The sequence below is a fragment of the Carcharhinus amblyrhynchos genome, unplaced genomic scaffold (assembly GCF_965287045.1).
Source record: "Carcharhinus amblyrhynchos unplaced genomic scaffold, sCarAmb.v2.hapA scaffold_791, whole genome shotgun sequence".
Lineage (NCBI taxonomy): Eukaryota > Metazoa > Chordata > Chondrichthyes > Carcharhiniformes > Carcharhinidae > Carcharhinus > Carcharhinus amblyrhynchos.
Window position 1 is genome coordinate 26955 of NW_027650531.1, and position 16876 is coordinate 43830.

General features: G+C 42.1%; 1 protein-coding gene across 2 annotated transcripts in view; it reads right to left on the minus strand.

The window, feature by feature from the left end:
- LOC145340127 (alpha-actinin-1-like) overlaps window positions 1-16876 on the minus strand; it is a 51465-nt gene that overhangs the window by 9084 nt on the left and 25505 nt on the right. For both annotated transcript variants that reach the window (XM_080184553.1, XM_080184552.1), the window contains exons 10-15: window positions 15565-15705; window positions 15285-15467; window positions 14485-14619; window positions 12480-12659; window positions 9594-9740; window positions 89-169 (exon numbers count right to left, since the gene is read on the minus strand). In XM_080184553.1, the coding sequence (XP_080040679.1) occupies window positions 89-169; window positions 9594-9740; window positions 12480-12659; window positions 14485-14619; window positions 15285-15467; window positions 15565-15705 (867 nt within the window). The remainder of the gene's footprint in view (window positions 1-88; window positions 170-9593; window positions 9741-12479; window positions 12660-14484; window positions 14620-15284; window positions 15468-15564; window positions 15706-16876) is intronic.

Genomic DNA, 16876 nt, shown 5'->3' on the forward strand with positions numbered 1-16876 from the left:
GTCAGAACACAGAATCCAGGAGAGAAATAGAGAAAGAAAACATAGTTAGCCGTTTCCTGACTTTTTATTGCATTCAAATCATCAATACCTGCTGGTCATTTCCAACATCGTAGCCCAAGCTGATAAGGCAGGCTTTAAACTCTTCTGGTCCCAGTTTGCCGGTATGGTCCTACACGAGGTCATGGTGCAGAGGTCGGAACATGCAGGTAACATGATGCGCACACACACGGTGGAGATAGGAAACATGGGAACAGGATGGTATTGGTGTAGTTGGTGATGAAGCACAGCATGCACCGTGCACGAAACATGCAGATGGAAGTGGGGGGAGAAGGAAAATAAAAATGTCATGTTAGACAAAGGACAAATGAAAAACATTCTTGAAACAAAAAAATGCAAATGAAACCATGAACCTGAAACATCTTTCAGCTGCAAAACAGTACAAAGAGTTACACTGGTAAACACAGTTTGTGCTTAAAGCTTCATCAATTTATTTAACATTTCGGACAGAAGGTTGAGGGGCTGGGTACAATGCTTTCTCTATTGCAACTGCCCAGTCTCAAGGTAAAAAGACACAATCACCTGAAAACCTCCAACCTCACCTGCAGCTGAGAATGTCCAGTCTTGCTGCTGTGAATGGAGTTTGGGCTGAGCACCAAATTCTCCATTCTCGCTGGCAGTGAGGCAGCCACAGACAAGAACGAAGAATCCTGCTCAGTATCTCCAACTTGGATTTCAATAAATTACCGTGTAATTTCTCAATGAACATTACACTAATCTTAGTATAATTTCAATACTGCAACTTGTTCTTTGTCATTTGTTCAACCAAACTTGTACAAATATCACATGAACAAGTGACATAGCCAGTGTTAAGCAAACAGTTCAAAGTTGATCTGTCAGGTTTTCACTCAGTTTTACAAGGACAATTTTACTAATATATTAAGCCTTATGAAATATTGATTCTAATAAGTTAAAATTGTAAGTATTTTGAGAAGTTGAAACTAATCAACCTGAAATCTTAATTCCTGTTCTCTATAAACGCTGGCTCATGTGTTAAGTATTTCCAGTACTTTTTAATCTGTTATTAACCATTTATTGCTAGCCATCATGAGGTGCTTTGGAAGGTTAGTTACGGCACTAATCAATTCCAGCCTTCCAGTTTGCCTATCACCACAAGTCCACAGCAGATGCCATCTCCCTGGCTCTGCACTCAACCCTGGAACATCTCAATAACAAAGACACCTATGTATCAACCACAGCTCAGCCTTCAACATTACTCTGCCTACAAAACTCATCTCCAAACTGTGGCTTGGGCCCGAGCTCCTCCCTCTGCGACTCGATCCTGAACTTCCTAACCCACAGAACAATCAGTAAGCGTAGGCAACACACCACCTCCATGATCCTCCTCAACACCAATGCCCCACAATGCTGTGTTCTCAGCCCCTTACTATACTCCTTATACACCCATGACTGCGTGGTCAAATTCCCTCCAATTCGATTTTCAAGTTTGCTGACGACACCGCCATAGTGGGTCAGATCTCAAACAAAACAATGAGACGACAGTACAGGAAAGATAGAGAATCTAGTGAACTGGTGCGATGACAATAATCTCTCCCTCAATGTTAATGAGGGAGATAGTCATCGACTTCAGGAAGCGTAGTGGAGGGTGTGCCTCTATCTACATCAATGGGGACGAAGTAGAAAGCGTCGAGAGCTTTGTTTTTAGGTGTTCAGATCAACAACCTGCCTGGTCCCTCCATGTGGCCGCTATAGTTAAGAAAGCTCACCGAACCTTCACTTTCTCAGAAGACAAAGGAAATTCAACATATCCGCAACTTTTACAGGTGCGCCATAGAAAGCATTCTTGCTGGCTGTATCACAGCTTGGTATGGCTCCTGCTCGACCCAAGACTGCAACAAACTATGAAGGGGCGTGAATGAAGCCCAGTCCATCATGCAAACCAGCCTCCCACTGTGATACCATCTACACTTTCCAGTGTCTTGGAAAAGCAGCCAGCAAAAATCAACCCCACGCATCCCAGACATTCTCTCTGCCACCTTCTTTCATCAGGAAAAGGATACAAAAGTCTGAGGTCACATACCAACTGACTCAACAGCTTCTTCCCTGCTGCTGTCAGACTTTTGAATGGACCTACCTTGCATTAAGTTGATCTTTCTCTACACCCTAGCTATAACTGTAACACTACATTCTGCACCCTCTCCTTTCCTTCTCTATGTATGATATATTTTTCTGTACAGCACACAGGAAACAATACTTTTCACTGTACACTAATACATGCGACAATAAATCAAATCAAACTTTTTAAAGATTGAACATACTATCCTTTCTACAGCTATCAAAAAATCAAATCAATAGTTCTATTAGCCAAAAAACAGGCCATGGAAACAAGAACATTGTCAAAAGAAAGGGATTAACACCAAGGGAACCAACAGAGAATGGCCTTTCCTGTGCTGTAAACCTCTTTAAGGAACGGTTTAAAAATCCTAAATATGCAAAATCAAGAATTATAAAATTGGGCCATTACGAAGATCAAAAGCCACACTTCAGAAACAGAGCTGCCCCAAAGTTTAAGGCACTGATCAGGCTGCCATCCCAAGGCAATAGTACAAGGTACTATTTTCAGCCTCCATGAGATAAGTCGAGAGTTGCACTGCAACGCAACGCTGAATGCACAGCTGGAAACCAAAATTTTCTGCATTCCACTCTGGCTCTCATAACTCAAATGCTACGACTGCAGAGTGCCACTCATGCATAATAACTCTGTACAAAGTCTGCAGCATCGCGATAGGGTTTCTGCTAAGATTATTGGAACACAGTTTGGCAAAAAAGAAAATCCGCTTTAAAGTTGCATTTTATGGATAAGTTAGGCCCAAACCGGCCTGGAGAGAATTTGTGTTAGTTACACCACCACCCCCCCCCCTTCTAACCCCACACACAAAATCGACCAATTGCAACAAGGGGAAGGGGGGGTATGGAAAACAATACCTCTGATTTATTCTAAGAAACTGATGAAAATCAGGCTTTTTATCTGCACTCACACTGATGGAAGCCAAACACAAATTACAGTAGTGAAACATGCCAGGGTCACCCATTTCTGTCCCAACTGCTCAAGCATTTTTCAACATGTTCTGGCCTATGCAGCTCATGTCTTGAGGCAATTTCAAAGTGCTGCAAATAATTTGTCTATATTTCATATCCTGCTTTGCTTCAAGTTTAGCTCCTAAACCAAGCAAAGGCAAGACTGACAGTGAAACCCACCGAGCCACACTGAAAGACCACCGGGGGGGTGGAGATATTATGCCAGAAGTTTAACTGAATTAGCAGATTTAACTGCATCTTTTGCAAAGTAAGCTGTGCTGTGATTTCTAGGGGCTATGCATTTAGCTTTGAGCATTCAAGCTTGCTCATGAGTAGATACATGAATCACTGGCACCAGTCACAGGGCTTCAGCATGTCTGTGCAAAAAAAAGTTTGGGAGGAGGCAGAACTGTGCATTTGACATTAATGTGCAGATTCAAGCTCCTATATAGTGCCGAATTCAGATTCCCACAAACACCATTTTAGTGAAGGCTGGGAAAGAAATGCTGGCCGTACCAGTGTTACTTATATAGCCAGAGCAAAAAAGAAATAATTACTGATTACCACTGACTAAACGTGTAATATAACTTCACTACAATCTCTCATTTGCTAAAGACCTGTCTCGTTATAAGTACACAAAATCTTAACCGATTTCCCTGACTGTGGATGGCTCAGTAAACAGTAGTATTCTTTTGTTTCCCTCAAAGGAATGTTAACCTATAGGAATACAAGTCACGACAAGACACACTGTTGTGCCAGAATGCATGAGCACGCATTTTTTTTCCCTCCAAGAACACTGAATGTTTTTCACATCTATCAACATATGCACATTACGCACTACCAAGAGGAACTAATTCACCCTGTCAAGTTTGTGCCAGGAATATGATCGGGTGAATCTTCTGCCTCAACTTCACTTTCCTGTCTGATCCCCATACCCTGCAATTCCCCGTGAGACCGAAAATCTATTGTTCAGTCTGGATCATGCTGGGTGGGTGGAACCACCCTTTTAGGAGCTGGACAATTCTGCGGAGTTGCTGTGCAAAACTATTCCACAAGCAGGCATCTGGAGTTTACTACACTCTTAAATTATACCAACAGAAATGCTCTGGAAGAGAAACCACATTCTCAAATGGCGGAATTAAATAAATGGGAGCTTTTCAGAGATTTTGGGTGGGGGGTGGGGGAAAACAGAAGCACTGAAAAACAAAATCATGCTACTACACACAGTCAGTTGCATTATAGTTCTGAAAAAAAATGATTAACCCAAGGAACCAGAACGCCATCTGTAATCCCCTAATAACAGGCATTAAACTTCAGAAGTATCCCTGCACTTTTTGAAACATCCAGTGGTTGTTAAATGAAAGCTTTTCCCTTTTCTGAAATGATCAGCTCACACACCAGAGTTGATTTCCTTTACAGTGAGCTGTCCTGCAGTCAATATTTTATTTTCACTATCCAATGAATATTAAAACCCTCTCTTCACCCCTCCGGCCTGATCAGCATATTGATGCCCTAGGCACAAACAAGTTAAGGACATACATATGCAATCACATTCATTCAAATTACTGAACTCCAACAATTGCAAAGATAGCAGCATTATCTTGCACCCCTGCCGACGTTCCCCCTCTTGAAGTGAGGGGAAAAAGTGGCCCATCAAGCACGCTCCACCATTCAGTAAGATCTACAGAATCTTGACAGTGTAGGAGGCCATTCGGCCGATCGTGTCTGCACAGAGCATAATCCCACCCAGGCCCAATTCCCATAACCCCATGTATTACTTTGTTAATCCCTTAACCCTAAGGAGCAACTTAGCATGGACAATCAACCTAACCCACGTCTCTGGATTGAGGCAGGAAACTGGAGCACTTGGAAGAAACCCATGTAGACAGGCAGAATTTGCAAACTGTGTATAGAGTGACCCGTGACCAGAATTGAACATGGGTCCCTGGCACTGAGGCACAGCAGTGCTAATCATTGCATCATGGTTGATCTTGGACTTCAAGTTCATTTTCCCACCTACTCCCTTGATGCTCTGAGGGGCCAAAAACCTGCCTACCCCAGCCTTAAATATATTCAGTGATGGAACATTTACAACACTCTGGGGTACAGAATTCCAACAATTCACAATCCTTTAAGGAAAGTAATTTCTCAGATCCAAATGATCAGCGCCTTATCCTGAGTTACTGGATAAAAGCAGCAGGAGCCACGGCTGATTTCTTCTACCCCTCCAGTTAATGCTGCACAAAATCCATCACTTTCTTGGTATTATGACTTTTCAATAGTCGAATAAATGTGCTAAGCCACCACAAACTAATAATGCAAGAGTTATACTGTAGCCCTTAAATAACATACTACAGGAAGTATTTAATGAACTGGAGTATAATTAGAACAATTCCCAGTATATATCCAGCTTAATTAACAATGAATAAAACCAGAGTGATCATTTGCATGTGCAGTTATGAAAGGAATGAATGCAATTTAAATTAGAATCCTCACTCATACCACAAGTCTCCGTCAAGGAGGACTGTCAAATGAACTGGCCAGCAACATGCTCCAATCGGAACTTGGAAGCATGCAACCTGCTCTATTTATATGTTCTGGGGGATAGGCTGGTTTTTAATATCCAGAAGACTGGAATACAAAGGGATAGAAGTTACACTTCAGCTATAAAACTCTGGTTACATTACTCTGGAGTGTTGACAGCACTTTTGGGCACCACAGTCATACAAGTGCTTTTGGGCTTGGTAGGAAGTGCATCATAGATGATGAACCAGAATGATACCTCAAGAGATAATTTATAAGGAGAGATTACACAAAAATTCTTGGAACTTAGACAGTCAAGGGATAATTTGATAGATTTTAAGATAAAGGGGAACAGGCATATTTTGGCAAATCTAAGGCTGGGGGCATAGTCAGAAAATTAGAACCAGGTCCTTCAGGAGAGAAATCAGGAACCACTACCACATGTGTAAGGTGCTAGAAGTTTGTAACACTTCCACTAATGGCTTTTGATTCTCAATTATTAATTTTAAATTGAGATGTATCAATTTTTGTTAACCAGAAGACAAGGATGAACTCAGTGGAACCATGTTCACCTATGTAACATTATAGAATCCCTACAGTGCAGGGGGCAGCCACTAGGCCCATCGCGGTTGCACCGACCACAATCCCACCCGAGCCCTCTCTCCCCCACCCCTCCGTAACCCCCATGCATTTACCTTAGCTAATCCCCTGACACTAAAGGGCAATTTAACACAGCCACTCCACCTAACCTGCACATCTTGAGTGTGGAAGGCAACCAGGGCACTCGGAGGAACCCCACTTAGACATGAGAATGTGCAGACTCCCCACAGATAGCGAGCCAAGCCAGGAATCGAACTGGGTCCTGGCTAACCATCATGCCACCCAATGGTTAGTACCATTAGTGGCAATAACTCTCCCTAATTGAATTCAAGTCTGAAACTGCTGCAATACTTGAAGGTTAGTGAAAATTAATTAGGTACATGAAAGTCAAGTAAAATAATTGGAGCCTCCCAAAGTTACAATTCATGCATCCCATTTACATCCAAAGATTAATTATGCAATTATCACATTTCATTCTGGGTAGAAATCAAGCACAACTGGGGCAAGTTTGAAGGAATCAGGAGAACGATACAGTTTCAGATATAACCCAGTATTTAAAAAGGAAAGAAACTTGCATTGAAGCTTGGTCAATATTTTTTCAGGTGCTGGACATTTTCAAAATTGAAAATAAGGCAACCAAGTAATCAGTGGGTAATAAAACATGCTGCACATATTACTGGAAGTGACGATTGGAGATTTTCCTTACTTGAAATGTTAAGGGCCAGTATCCAGGGTAGTGTGTATAATGCCACCCCCATCCCATTTTGTTCCCATCACACTTGCACTCACAAAACATGCTTATAATCACTGAAAACCAGTCTCAGTCACAACTTCGTTGCAAGCCAGAATCACAGCAAAAAGGAAGGATATTTCCCTCACTACAGCTTCAACTCACGAAAGATGACATTAAAATCTGTAAGAATGGAACTCCTGTCAAAAGGGAATATTTTCTGGTTCAGAAACCACAGAATGACAAAGACTTACAGATGCTTTTTTGAAGTGCTCAGCCAGCCGCATATTCCAAATTCATGCAGAGTGACTATATTACAAATATTTTTATGTCTTTAGCTTTTTTCTTTCGCCCGCCACAGCCAAAAGAATTACAGCACTACAATGGGATTTCAGTGCACGTACTGGGAGAAGGGCATCAATTCTTAGGTGCCCTAAAAAGTAGCCTGTTATATTACTCAGAATCCCTACAGTGCAGAGAGGCCATTCGACCCAAGTCTGCACAGACTACAATCTCACCTATAACCTCACACATTTATCTGATATTAAGGGGCAATTTAGCATGGCCAATCCACCTGACCTGCACATCTTTGGACTGCGGAAGGAAACCGGTGCACCCGGTGGAAATCCACACAGACACAAGGAGAAAATGTACAAACTCCACACAGACAGTGACCCAAGCTGGGAATTGAACCTGGGTCCCTGGTGCTGTTAGGCAGCAGTGCTAACCACTGTGCCACCCATACTGTTTCCAGTTTAAACGTTCAAGTTCATTTATTAGTATCACAAGTAGACTCACATTACCACTGCAATGAAGTTAGTGAAAATCCCCTAGTCGCCTGTTGAGGTATACTGAGGAGAGGCGATGGCCTACTGGCATTATCGCTAGATTATTAATCCAGAAACTCAGTTTATGTTCTGGGAACCCAGGTTCGAATCCCAAACAGAGGGTGGAATTTGCATTTTAAAAAAATCTGGAATTAAGAATCTACTGATGACCATGAAACCATTGTCGATTGTCAGAAAACCCATCTGGTTCACTAATGTCCTTTAGAGAAGGAAATCTGCCATCCTTACCCAGTCTGACCTGTGATTCCAGAGTCACAGCAAAATGGTTGACTCTTAACTGTCCTCCAAGAGCAACTAAAGGTAGGCAAAAATGCTGGCCAGCCAGTGACACCCATGCCCCATGAATGAATAAAACGGAGGGAGAATTTAGCATGGCCTACGTATCTAACCAGCACATCTTTCAGACTGTGGGAGCAAACCAGGAGACCTGGAGGAAACCCATGCAGATACAGGGAGAACATGCAAACTCCACACAGATGGTGAACCAAGGTGGGAATCAAATCCAGGTCCCTGGTGCAGCGAGGTAGCAGCGCTAACCACCGTGCCGCCCTGTTTGAAGGGGAGCAGCTGTGATCCTCACTCATTTTCCGGGAAAGGAGGTGAGACAAAGAAAAATTCTGCTCTATAAACAGCTACTGGATAGGTACACCCATCAACACAATACAGCTGCTATTTGGCAGCGCACAATCAAGTTCATTTGTCCAAGTTTCACCCACTGTTTTGTGATTCAACAGATGTATTTAGTCAATCAATTGCTGCGATAGATGTTTAGAGAATAAATTCAAGGGTAGCTGTAGGAGTATAATGGACGGTGATTCCATCTCTGGTGCAACCATTTCTCAGTGAATTTACCACACTTTTTTTAAGTTCTCTCATGTGGACATCACTAGCAAAGAAAGAAATCTCACAACATCAAGTCCAACAGGTTTATTTGGTAGTAAACGCCACTAGCTTTCAGGGTCTACCTGATGAAGGGGCAAACCCCAAAAGCTAGTGGCATTTACTACCAAATAAACCTGCTGGACATTAACTTGTTGAGAGACTTTTTACTGTGTTTATCCCAGTCCAACGCTGGCATCTCTATCATTGGCTAGGCCAGCATTTGTTACCCTCTCCTAATTGCTCTTGAATGGCTTACTAGGCCATTTTAGAGGGCAGTTAAGAGTCAACCACATTGCTGCGTCTCTGGAGTCACCATATAGGTCTAACTAGGCAAGGACAGCAAAATTTTCTTTCTGAAGCACATTTGCAAGCCATTTCATTCTTTACAAACAAAAATCCATGATCGTTAATCCAAGGTGACAGAAAATTTCAATTCCAGATTTTATTGATTAAATTCAGCAAGTGGGATTTAAACCCATACTCCCAGAGGATTAACCCGGGTCTCCGGATTACTAGTTCAATGACATTACCACTATGCCACTGTCTCTGCCAGCATTTGGTGGGCTAACTGCGTGTTACACAAACCCAGTACAGTAATCTGGATTTAGTACATGGAAACACAAGGTGGATTAATGAAGCTCCACAAGTCATTGCACACATCAGCAAATAATTAAGCCTGTTAGTAAAATACATCAGTACCCACAGCTTCAGCATACTGTGCTCAACACTGAAGGTACACAAGAGGTAATAAAATGGGGGTTTCAGTGCTATTGAGACACCAGTTACTAATACACTAGCCACAAAACAGTACTGAGTGGCAACCTCTAAATGTTATCAAGCAACTTATCACCTTTTATGTAACTGGTATCTTTAAATTGATGACTGGCATGCACACTACTAGTCACAAAACGTACCTTGTCAAAATGATTAAATGATGATCGGAACTCATTGAGCTGATCCTGGCTGATGCCTTTTGCATCTCGGGTGAGGATTTGGTTTTCTACTTCATTAATAGTTCTGGCAATTGTGGTCAACAGCTGTTCCCAGCCAACTCGGATGTGCTTTTATGTTTAAAAAAAAAGCAAGTTGTAGTATTAATACATTTTTTTGATATACATCATATATACTAGCAAGTGAAGGAACAACATTTAAGTTCAAAACATTAAGTTATCAAAGTCTCACAACACCAGATTAAAGTCCACCAGGTTTATCTGGTATCACGAGCTTTGAGTGCTGCTCCTTCATCAGGAGTACCAAATAAACCTGTTGGACTTTAACTTGGTGTTGGGAGACTTCTTACTATACTCACCTCAGTCAACACTGGCATCTCCACATCATAAGTTATCATAGGCTGGCATTTCATTTTTAAAAACAGGGCTCCTTAAAAACTGGGTAGCACATAAGAACCATAGATGTTTATTTGTCATCTCAATTAACACCTTTCCACATCAAAAGCACACCAGTCTCAGCTGCACTGAAACCAAGATTCAGTGTTCGAGACAAGACTGTAATCTAAAGTCCCAATTACACTGCAGCAGAGTGTAAACTCTGGAGCTTTCAACGTGACTCAGGACATCCAAATGTAGTTTGGTGTACACAACAGCTCCGTGTTTGCGAACTTAGTTTAGTTTAAAAACCAATGCTGCACTGACTGGAGTATAGAATTAACGACCACTTCGTGATCTGTCAAAATACTAATTAAGGCAGCACATTTTGCTGGCAGCAATTCTCAGTTACAAAGAACAAAGAAAATTACAGGACAGGAACAGGCCCTTCGGCCCTCCAAGCCTGCACCGACCATGCTGCCGGACTGAACTAAAAGCCCCTACCCTTCCGGGAATCATATCCCTCTATTCCTATCCTATTCACGTATTTGTCAAGACACCTCTTAAAGATCACTTTCGTATCTGCTTCCACCACCTCCCGCAGCTGTGAGTTCCAGGCACCCACCACCCTCTTAAAAGCTTGCCTCATATCTTAAACTTATGCCCCCTAGTAATTGACTCTTCCACCCTGGAAAAAGCTAAACCTAAAACTAGGTGAGCACAATATGCAGCTCTCATCACAACTTAATATTTAGACAAGTCACATTGCAAGCACTTGTATCTCAGTAATACACAAAGACAAGAAAGTTGTGCTAAATCTTTACAAATCACTGGTTAGGCCCAATTGCTAGTTGTGTTTAGTTCTTGGCACCAGACTTTTGGAAAGATGCCAAGGGCTTGGGATAGGGTGTACAGGAGAATTACTGGATTAAGGGGTTTTAAGTGGAGGCACTTGGAATTTCCTACTTATAGCAGAGCAAGTTAAGGAAAAATTGAGTTGAGTTTGACTAGATAGGAAGAAACCATTTCCACAGACAAGCAAGCAGAACACAGCTATCAGATAAAAATCAACCGAGGTAAGACTTATTGTTTTACGCAGAAAGTTACGATCTAAAATGCATGATCTGAAGGAGCAATGGAAGTATGTTCAATTATCAAAACGTGAACTGATTTGTTTTGTTCATCATGGAATGAAGGCATCACAAGGTCGGCCATTATTGCCCATCCTGTTTTGAAATGAAATCCATCTGGTGTAGGTACACAAAGTACTGAGAGGGATGGAGTTCGACAAGGAATGTGCACTTTCCAAGTCAGGATATTGTGCAAGGGAAACTTAAACATGGTACACTTATGTGCCTGCTGCACTTGTTTTTCTAGGTGGCAGGAGTTGTTGGTCTGCAAGGCAGAAAGGAAACATTTGCAGTGTTACGGAAAAGAACAAAGTGAGACTAATTGATTAGGCCTTACAAAGAGCTGACAGGGACACAATGGGCCAAATTGTCTTCTGTGCTGAATACTAATTGTCAGAGGAATGTTTCTAACTGTTGACAGAGCTGTTGATCAAACAATGCCTCCAATGTATAATTGCAGCATTAATATTAAATATTAAGTAGGACTGTGTGCCAGTTACTCAAGGTTAGTAGATCTTTCTGCAATTTTTGGTCTATTTTACTACACTCCCATCATCAGCGAAGTGGATAATTAAGATAATGTACAACTTAGTGTGAGACAGGTTCGAGTGTGAATTTCTGGATTTCTTGGCACAGGGCCAGTGGATGCTCAGTTGTTGAGTACATTCCAGATGGCAGTCGATTGCTAAGGGAATGAAGGAAAGTTGGGTAAAAGGTAGAAGATCAAGAGATGTCATGGAAGATGGCAGCATGGTGACACAATGGTTAGTGCTGCTGCCTCTCAACACAAGGGACATGGGTTCAATTCCAGCCTTGGGTGACCGTGGAGTCTGTAGGTTCTCCTTGCATCTGCATGGGTTTCCACCTGATTTCCTCCCAAAGTCCAAAAGACTTGGGATGGGTGGAGCGGCCATACTAAATTACCCCTTAGTGTCCCAAGATGTTAGGTACAATGGATTAACCATAAGAAATGTGTGGGGTTGAGGATAAGGTGAGGCAGAGGCAGAGGGCCTGGATAAGAGTCAGTGTTGACTCAATGGGCCAAACGGCCCCTTTCTGCACAGTTGGGATTCTATGATTTGCCACAATTTTGTAATAGTGGGGCAGGATAGAAGGTCTGTATGATCTATTCCTACTTATATTCAAAGTACAACTTCACTACGAGATGTGCATCTCCATCAACAAAACATTCTTCCACAGAGAGAAGCAATTTGGAACAGTTAAAATGCACACCAGAGCCTAGGCATCATGAAACTTAAATGCTCTACAGCCACATGCATTTTGCCCATTTTAAACAATGTCGTAATTCATCTAATAGGTGAAATCCAAAAACCTAAATCAGTACCTCCATGGTGTAGTTGGTATGCTTGTTGTCAAAAATGAGTGCCTCCTGGATCAGCTGGTGATCCTGTTCCAATTTCTCAATGTTGGGTTTGTAATTGATGATACTATTCTCATACTGTTTCAGTTGATTTAGCTGGTCTTCCAGCGTGCCATGCATTTCGATGGAAATCCGGCCAATTTCCTAATAACAAAAAAATTAGATAAGTATCAAATACTTGTGCCAACTCAATCATTGCCCACTTTCTTCAAGCCAGTATCACCTTGCATACAGAGCCTTTTAACCAAGAGGGCTAGGCAGCTTTGCTTGGAACCATGCAGGATAAACTGCAAATATTTAACATTAAGGTAGAATCATTTTAATTTGATCAATCCTATTATAAATTCTGACACTTTAGCAAATGTCCAATTAGTGGTCCGAGTACTCAGTCATCTCTATCCTGCAACAGATTTATTTTCTTTCACAATACAATCTCTCAGTCTAGTCATTAGTTTAACTTCCCAGGAGCGTGGGAGAAGAGAAAGTGACCAGGATTAATACTGTCGCTCAAAATGGACAATAGTAGCACAGTGGTTTGCACTGCTGCTCCATAGCAAAAGAGACTTGGGTTCGATTCCAGCCTTGGGCCACTGTCAGCATAGAGTTCGCACGTTCTGTGTCTGCGTGGGTTTCCGCCGGTTTCCTCCCACATCCTGAAAGACGTGTTCGTTGGGTGCATTGACCTGAACAGGTACTGGACTGTGGTGACTAGGGGGAATTTTACAGTAACTTAACTGTAATGTTATTGCAAGCCTTACTTGTGACTAATAATAAACTTTTAAAAAAGTGGCCTCCTTCAGTGCTGAGAGATTCTATGAATAGTTCCTTTTTGTGACTCCAAGGCTTGTGTTATCCATTTTTCCTCAGATTGAAGTTGCGCCACATTACAAAGCCATTCAGCCATTTGTGTCATCTATTTTTCCTCAATTTGATGAAATCTTGGGCCAAACACAAACAAACAGGCATCTTGTTCCTCCCCACAAATATCTGAAGACAGCTTTCCAAACATTCGTGTTCAAACTTGGCAGCCTCACTGAGCAAACAAATTCTTTGGAGCTACAAATAGTCGTGGAGCCAACTTAAAAAAAAATTGATTTAAAAAGGAATGGTGGGACTTTGCAAACAGGAAGTACAGAGAATGTAGGGGCAGCATGGTAGCAGAGTGGTTAGATTTGCTGCTTCACAGCGCCAGGGACCCAGGTTCAATTCCTGACTTGGATCACTGTGTGTGGAGTTTGCATGTTCTCCCTACGTCTCCATGGGTGTCCTCCAGGCGCTCCGGTTTCCTCCCACATTCTGAAAGACGTGGTTGGATGCATTGACCTGAACAAGCACCAGACTGTGGTGACGAGAGGAATTTCACAGCAACTTTGTTGCGATGTCCATGTAAGCCTTGTGACACTAATAAATAAACTTTACTTTAAAATGCCCATGTAAGGAAAAAAAAGGACCAACTCAAATAGTTGGGATCTGCACCTTATTCGGACCAAGTTCATGCTATTAGCATCAATCTAGTTGATCAGTTAAAACAGCAGCATCAGTGCTTACAATTGTTTCACCACTGGAAATTTTAAAGAGCATCAGAAATTGAAATAAACTTGTGGGACCAGGCCAGGTGCAGATGGCAGGCCTCATTTCTTCATTAGGTAAAATTCCCACTTCTACTGGTAATTTTTCTAGCCATAGCATGGCCAATAATATTTACAAGATTTATTAAATTTTACAACATGCCACAGTTGAACTCAACCCCCAATGTGCTGGTTCAATACTATAACCATTGCACTACCATCCTTGTGTGTGGTGAATGGTCAACTTGCCAGCTGGCATTATTAGAAACAACAAATCTAGTTGGTTACTGATTTCCTAGAATCAAACTATGGAACTTCAGGTGGAACTATAGTGGCAAAGAATTCAATTGACGTGGTCCAGAAATGGAAGGACTCAACTGCATTTACTAAAATTTGCCAACCTGCATCTTAGTCTGAATCCAGGGTCCAACAATGTTAGCCTTGCTTGCAAACTGCTCTCGCAAGTGTTCATTGGATTGCTGCTTGTTAAATTCTGCTTGCAAGGCTTGGTCCCGTGCTGGCACTAACTGCTGAACCTGTGAATGGGAGCACAGGGAATAAATTAGTTAGTCACACTTTTCATTCAAGCACATTTTACACATTTTTCTGGTCTCCAATTCTTTCCCTCACTAACTCTTGCATCAAAATAAATCCATTTTCTCAGATTGAAATATTTTTCCATGCTACTATAGCAATGGATGGCACACTCAGAACTTAACACAGCTAAGTCAATGATCGAGGCTGTCCGTAAAGCTCATTGCTCAACCAATACCATCCCTGCAGCATTCAACTCATTGCCCCATTAACCTGTTCTGCAGCTTAATCCAGGCAACACAAACCATCCTGACACTAAACAGGTCCTTGCAACTCATATCTTTTCAGAGAAGCTTGACTTTGGCACACAAACTCATTTTATAGCAACTGTTCAGCTGCAATTAGAATCCTGTGGCTTAGGAACAGAGGCAGCTATAGAATTGCTGAGAAAATCAGCAATAAGCCACACTGCAGTACTGAAGCTATTAGCATTTTTGGTCAACTATCCTAACTTCATTTTCAAACAGATAACCTTCTTAGCCTCACGTACCCTAAAGATTTGCCATGTGCCCAAAATGGCATTTCTTACATGCAATGGTTGGATGCGCACTACTGTAAGCAATGACACTTTGTATTTTGCATTCTGATGGCCTTTAGCAGATCTTACCTTAGCCCATTTATCATTAATGCTCTGTGAAGTGATGGAAGTGTATGGGTTTACACCAGACAGTTTGATATTATAGGACTGGGCAATTTTCATCATTTCATTGTGGATGCCCAGGATGGCCTCTCGCTCTTTGTCAGCATCTGGCAAGGTCGCTTTGAATTGTTCATGAGCTGCAATGAGACCCTGCAGAAAAGACACACAAGTAGCTTCAGCCCACTGTACAGAATGACACATGCACAAATGGTGGTGTGTGTAATCGCATGTCTAGCTCAGTTTGTACCTGGATCTCCTCTGTTGTATGGACAATAAACATGTCTTGCAGATCTTCCATCGCTCCTTCCATCCAATTGTTGAAAGGTGCAGCTCTTTTGGCATATTCCAGATACAGCTGATCAATTGTTTCCTGCAGTTTTTCAGTCCTCTGTTAAAGGAAGATTCAATCTATTAAAAACACTGCTTCTATATTTAAAAGAGGATTTAGAAAGCAGCCAAATACTTGCCCCTGTCTAGGAATGTGTGTAGGCGGGGGCGGGGGCGGGGGGGGGGGGGGGGGGGGGGGGGGAAAGAGTGCAGTAGAAAGACACTGGCAAGTGAATGTGTGCGCACACACGAGGTGTGCGGCTTTTCTGCTGAAAGGAGAACAAATCGCAACATTCGGTGGTGGTGGGAGGCAAATTTGATAGGGACTTAGACTTCTGGATGAGTACTTAATAGGATTGAGGATTATAGGTAAGCCTAGTAGGTAGGGATATAATTGGTGCGACTTGTGGGCCAAAGGGCCTGTTTGTACTGTTGTTTTTCTATGTTCTACAACCTTTCAATCTGCCCAGTGAAAACCTCAGGATTAAAACTGGAGGTCAGTTATACTACCTGGGCTGTATACATAAACATTTACATTGAATGCAGACTTCCATTGATTTCATATTGCTATGTTGAAGCTGAGCCTAATGAAATTAAGGGGTAGGATGGGTCTCTGTTCTAAGACTGTCTGCGATTGCCCCAACACTGGCCCCCTAACCTACTCAATGTGAGGAGGGATATCAGTGGAATGTTGTACCTCGCTAGCTGTAGTGTTGCACCAGTGTTGCTTATTCTATTGTAACGCAGAGATGAATCCTTCACTGTGGCTGTCAAAATCCCAGGACTCCCTCCCTAATAGTACTGTGGGTGCTAACAGCACATCCAGTGGTTCAAGACAGTAGCTCACTACCACTTTCTCAAGAGCAATTAGGATCAGTTAGTAGAAATGCTGGCCTAGCCCACAACCCATTAAAAAATAAGGATGGGCCATACCCTGGTTGTGAATTAGATGCAGATACAATTCACTTTTTTGGCAAAGTCACTGTTTTAATGGAAAAAGAACCATGTGTTAAGATCACAAAAAACAACTTGATAAATGATTAGCTAATCTGTAGGAATGTTGTTGCTTGGAGGATTGAGCGCTCAGAACATATGGGAAACTTGACTCAGTACTGCCCCTCAACAGTACATCACCACCTCTCAGGCACATACATAGTCAGTCTCCAATACACACACCTCATCACATCTACAAACATGCTCAGATCCTCACACCCTTAGTCCCCTAAAGCTCT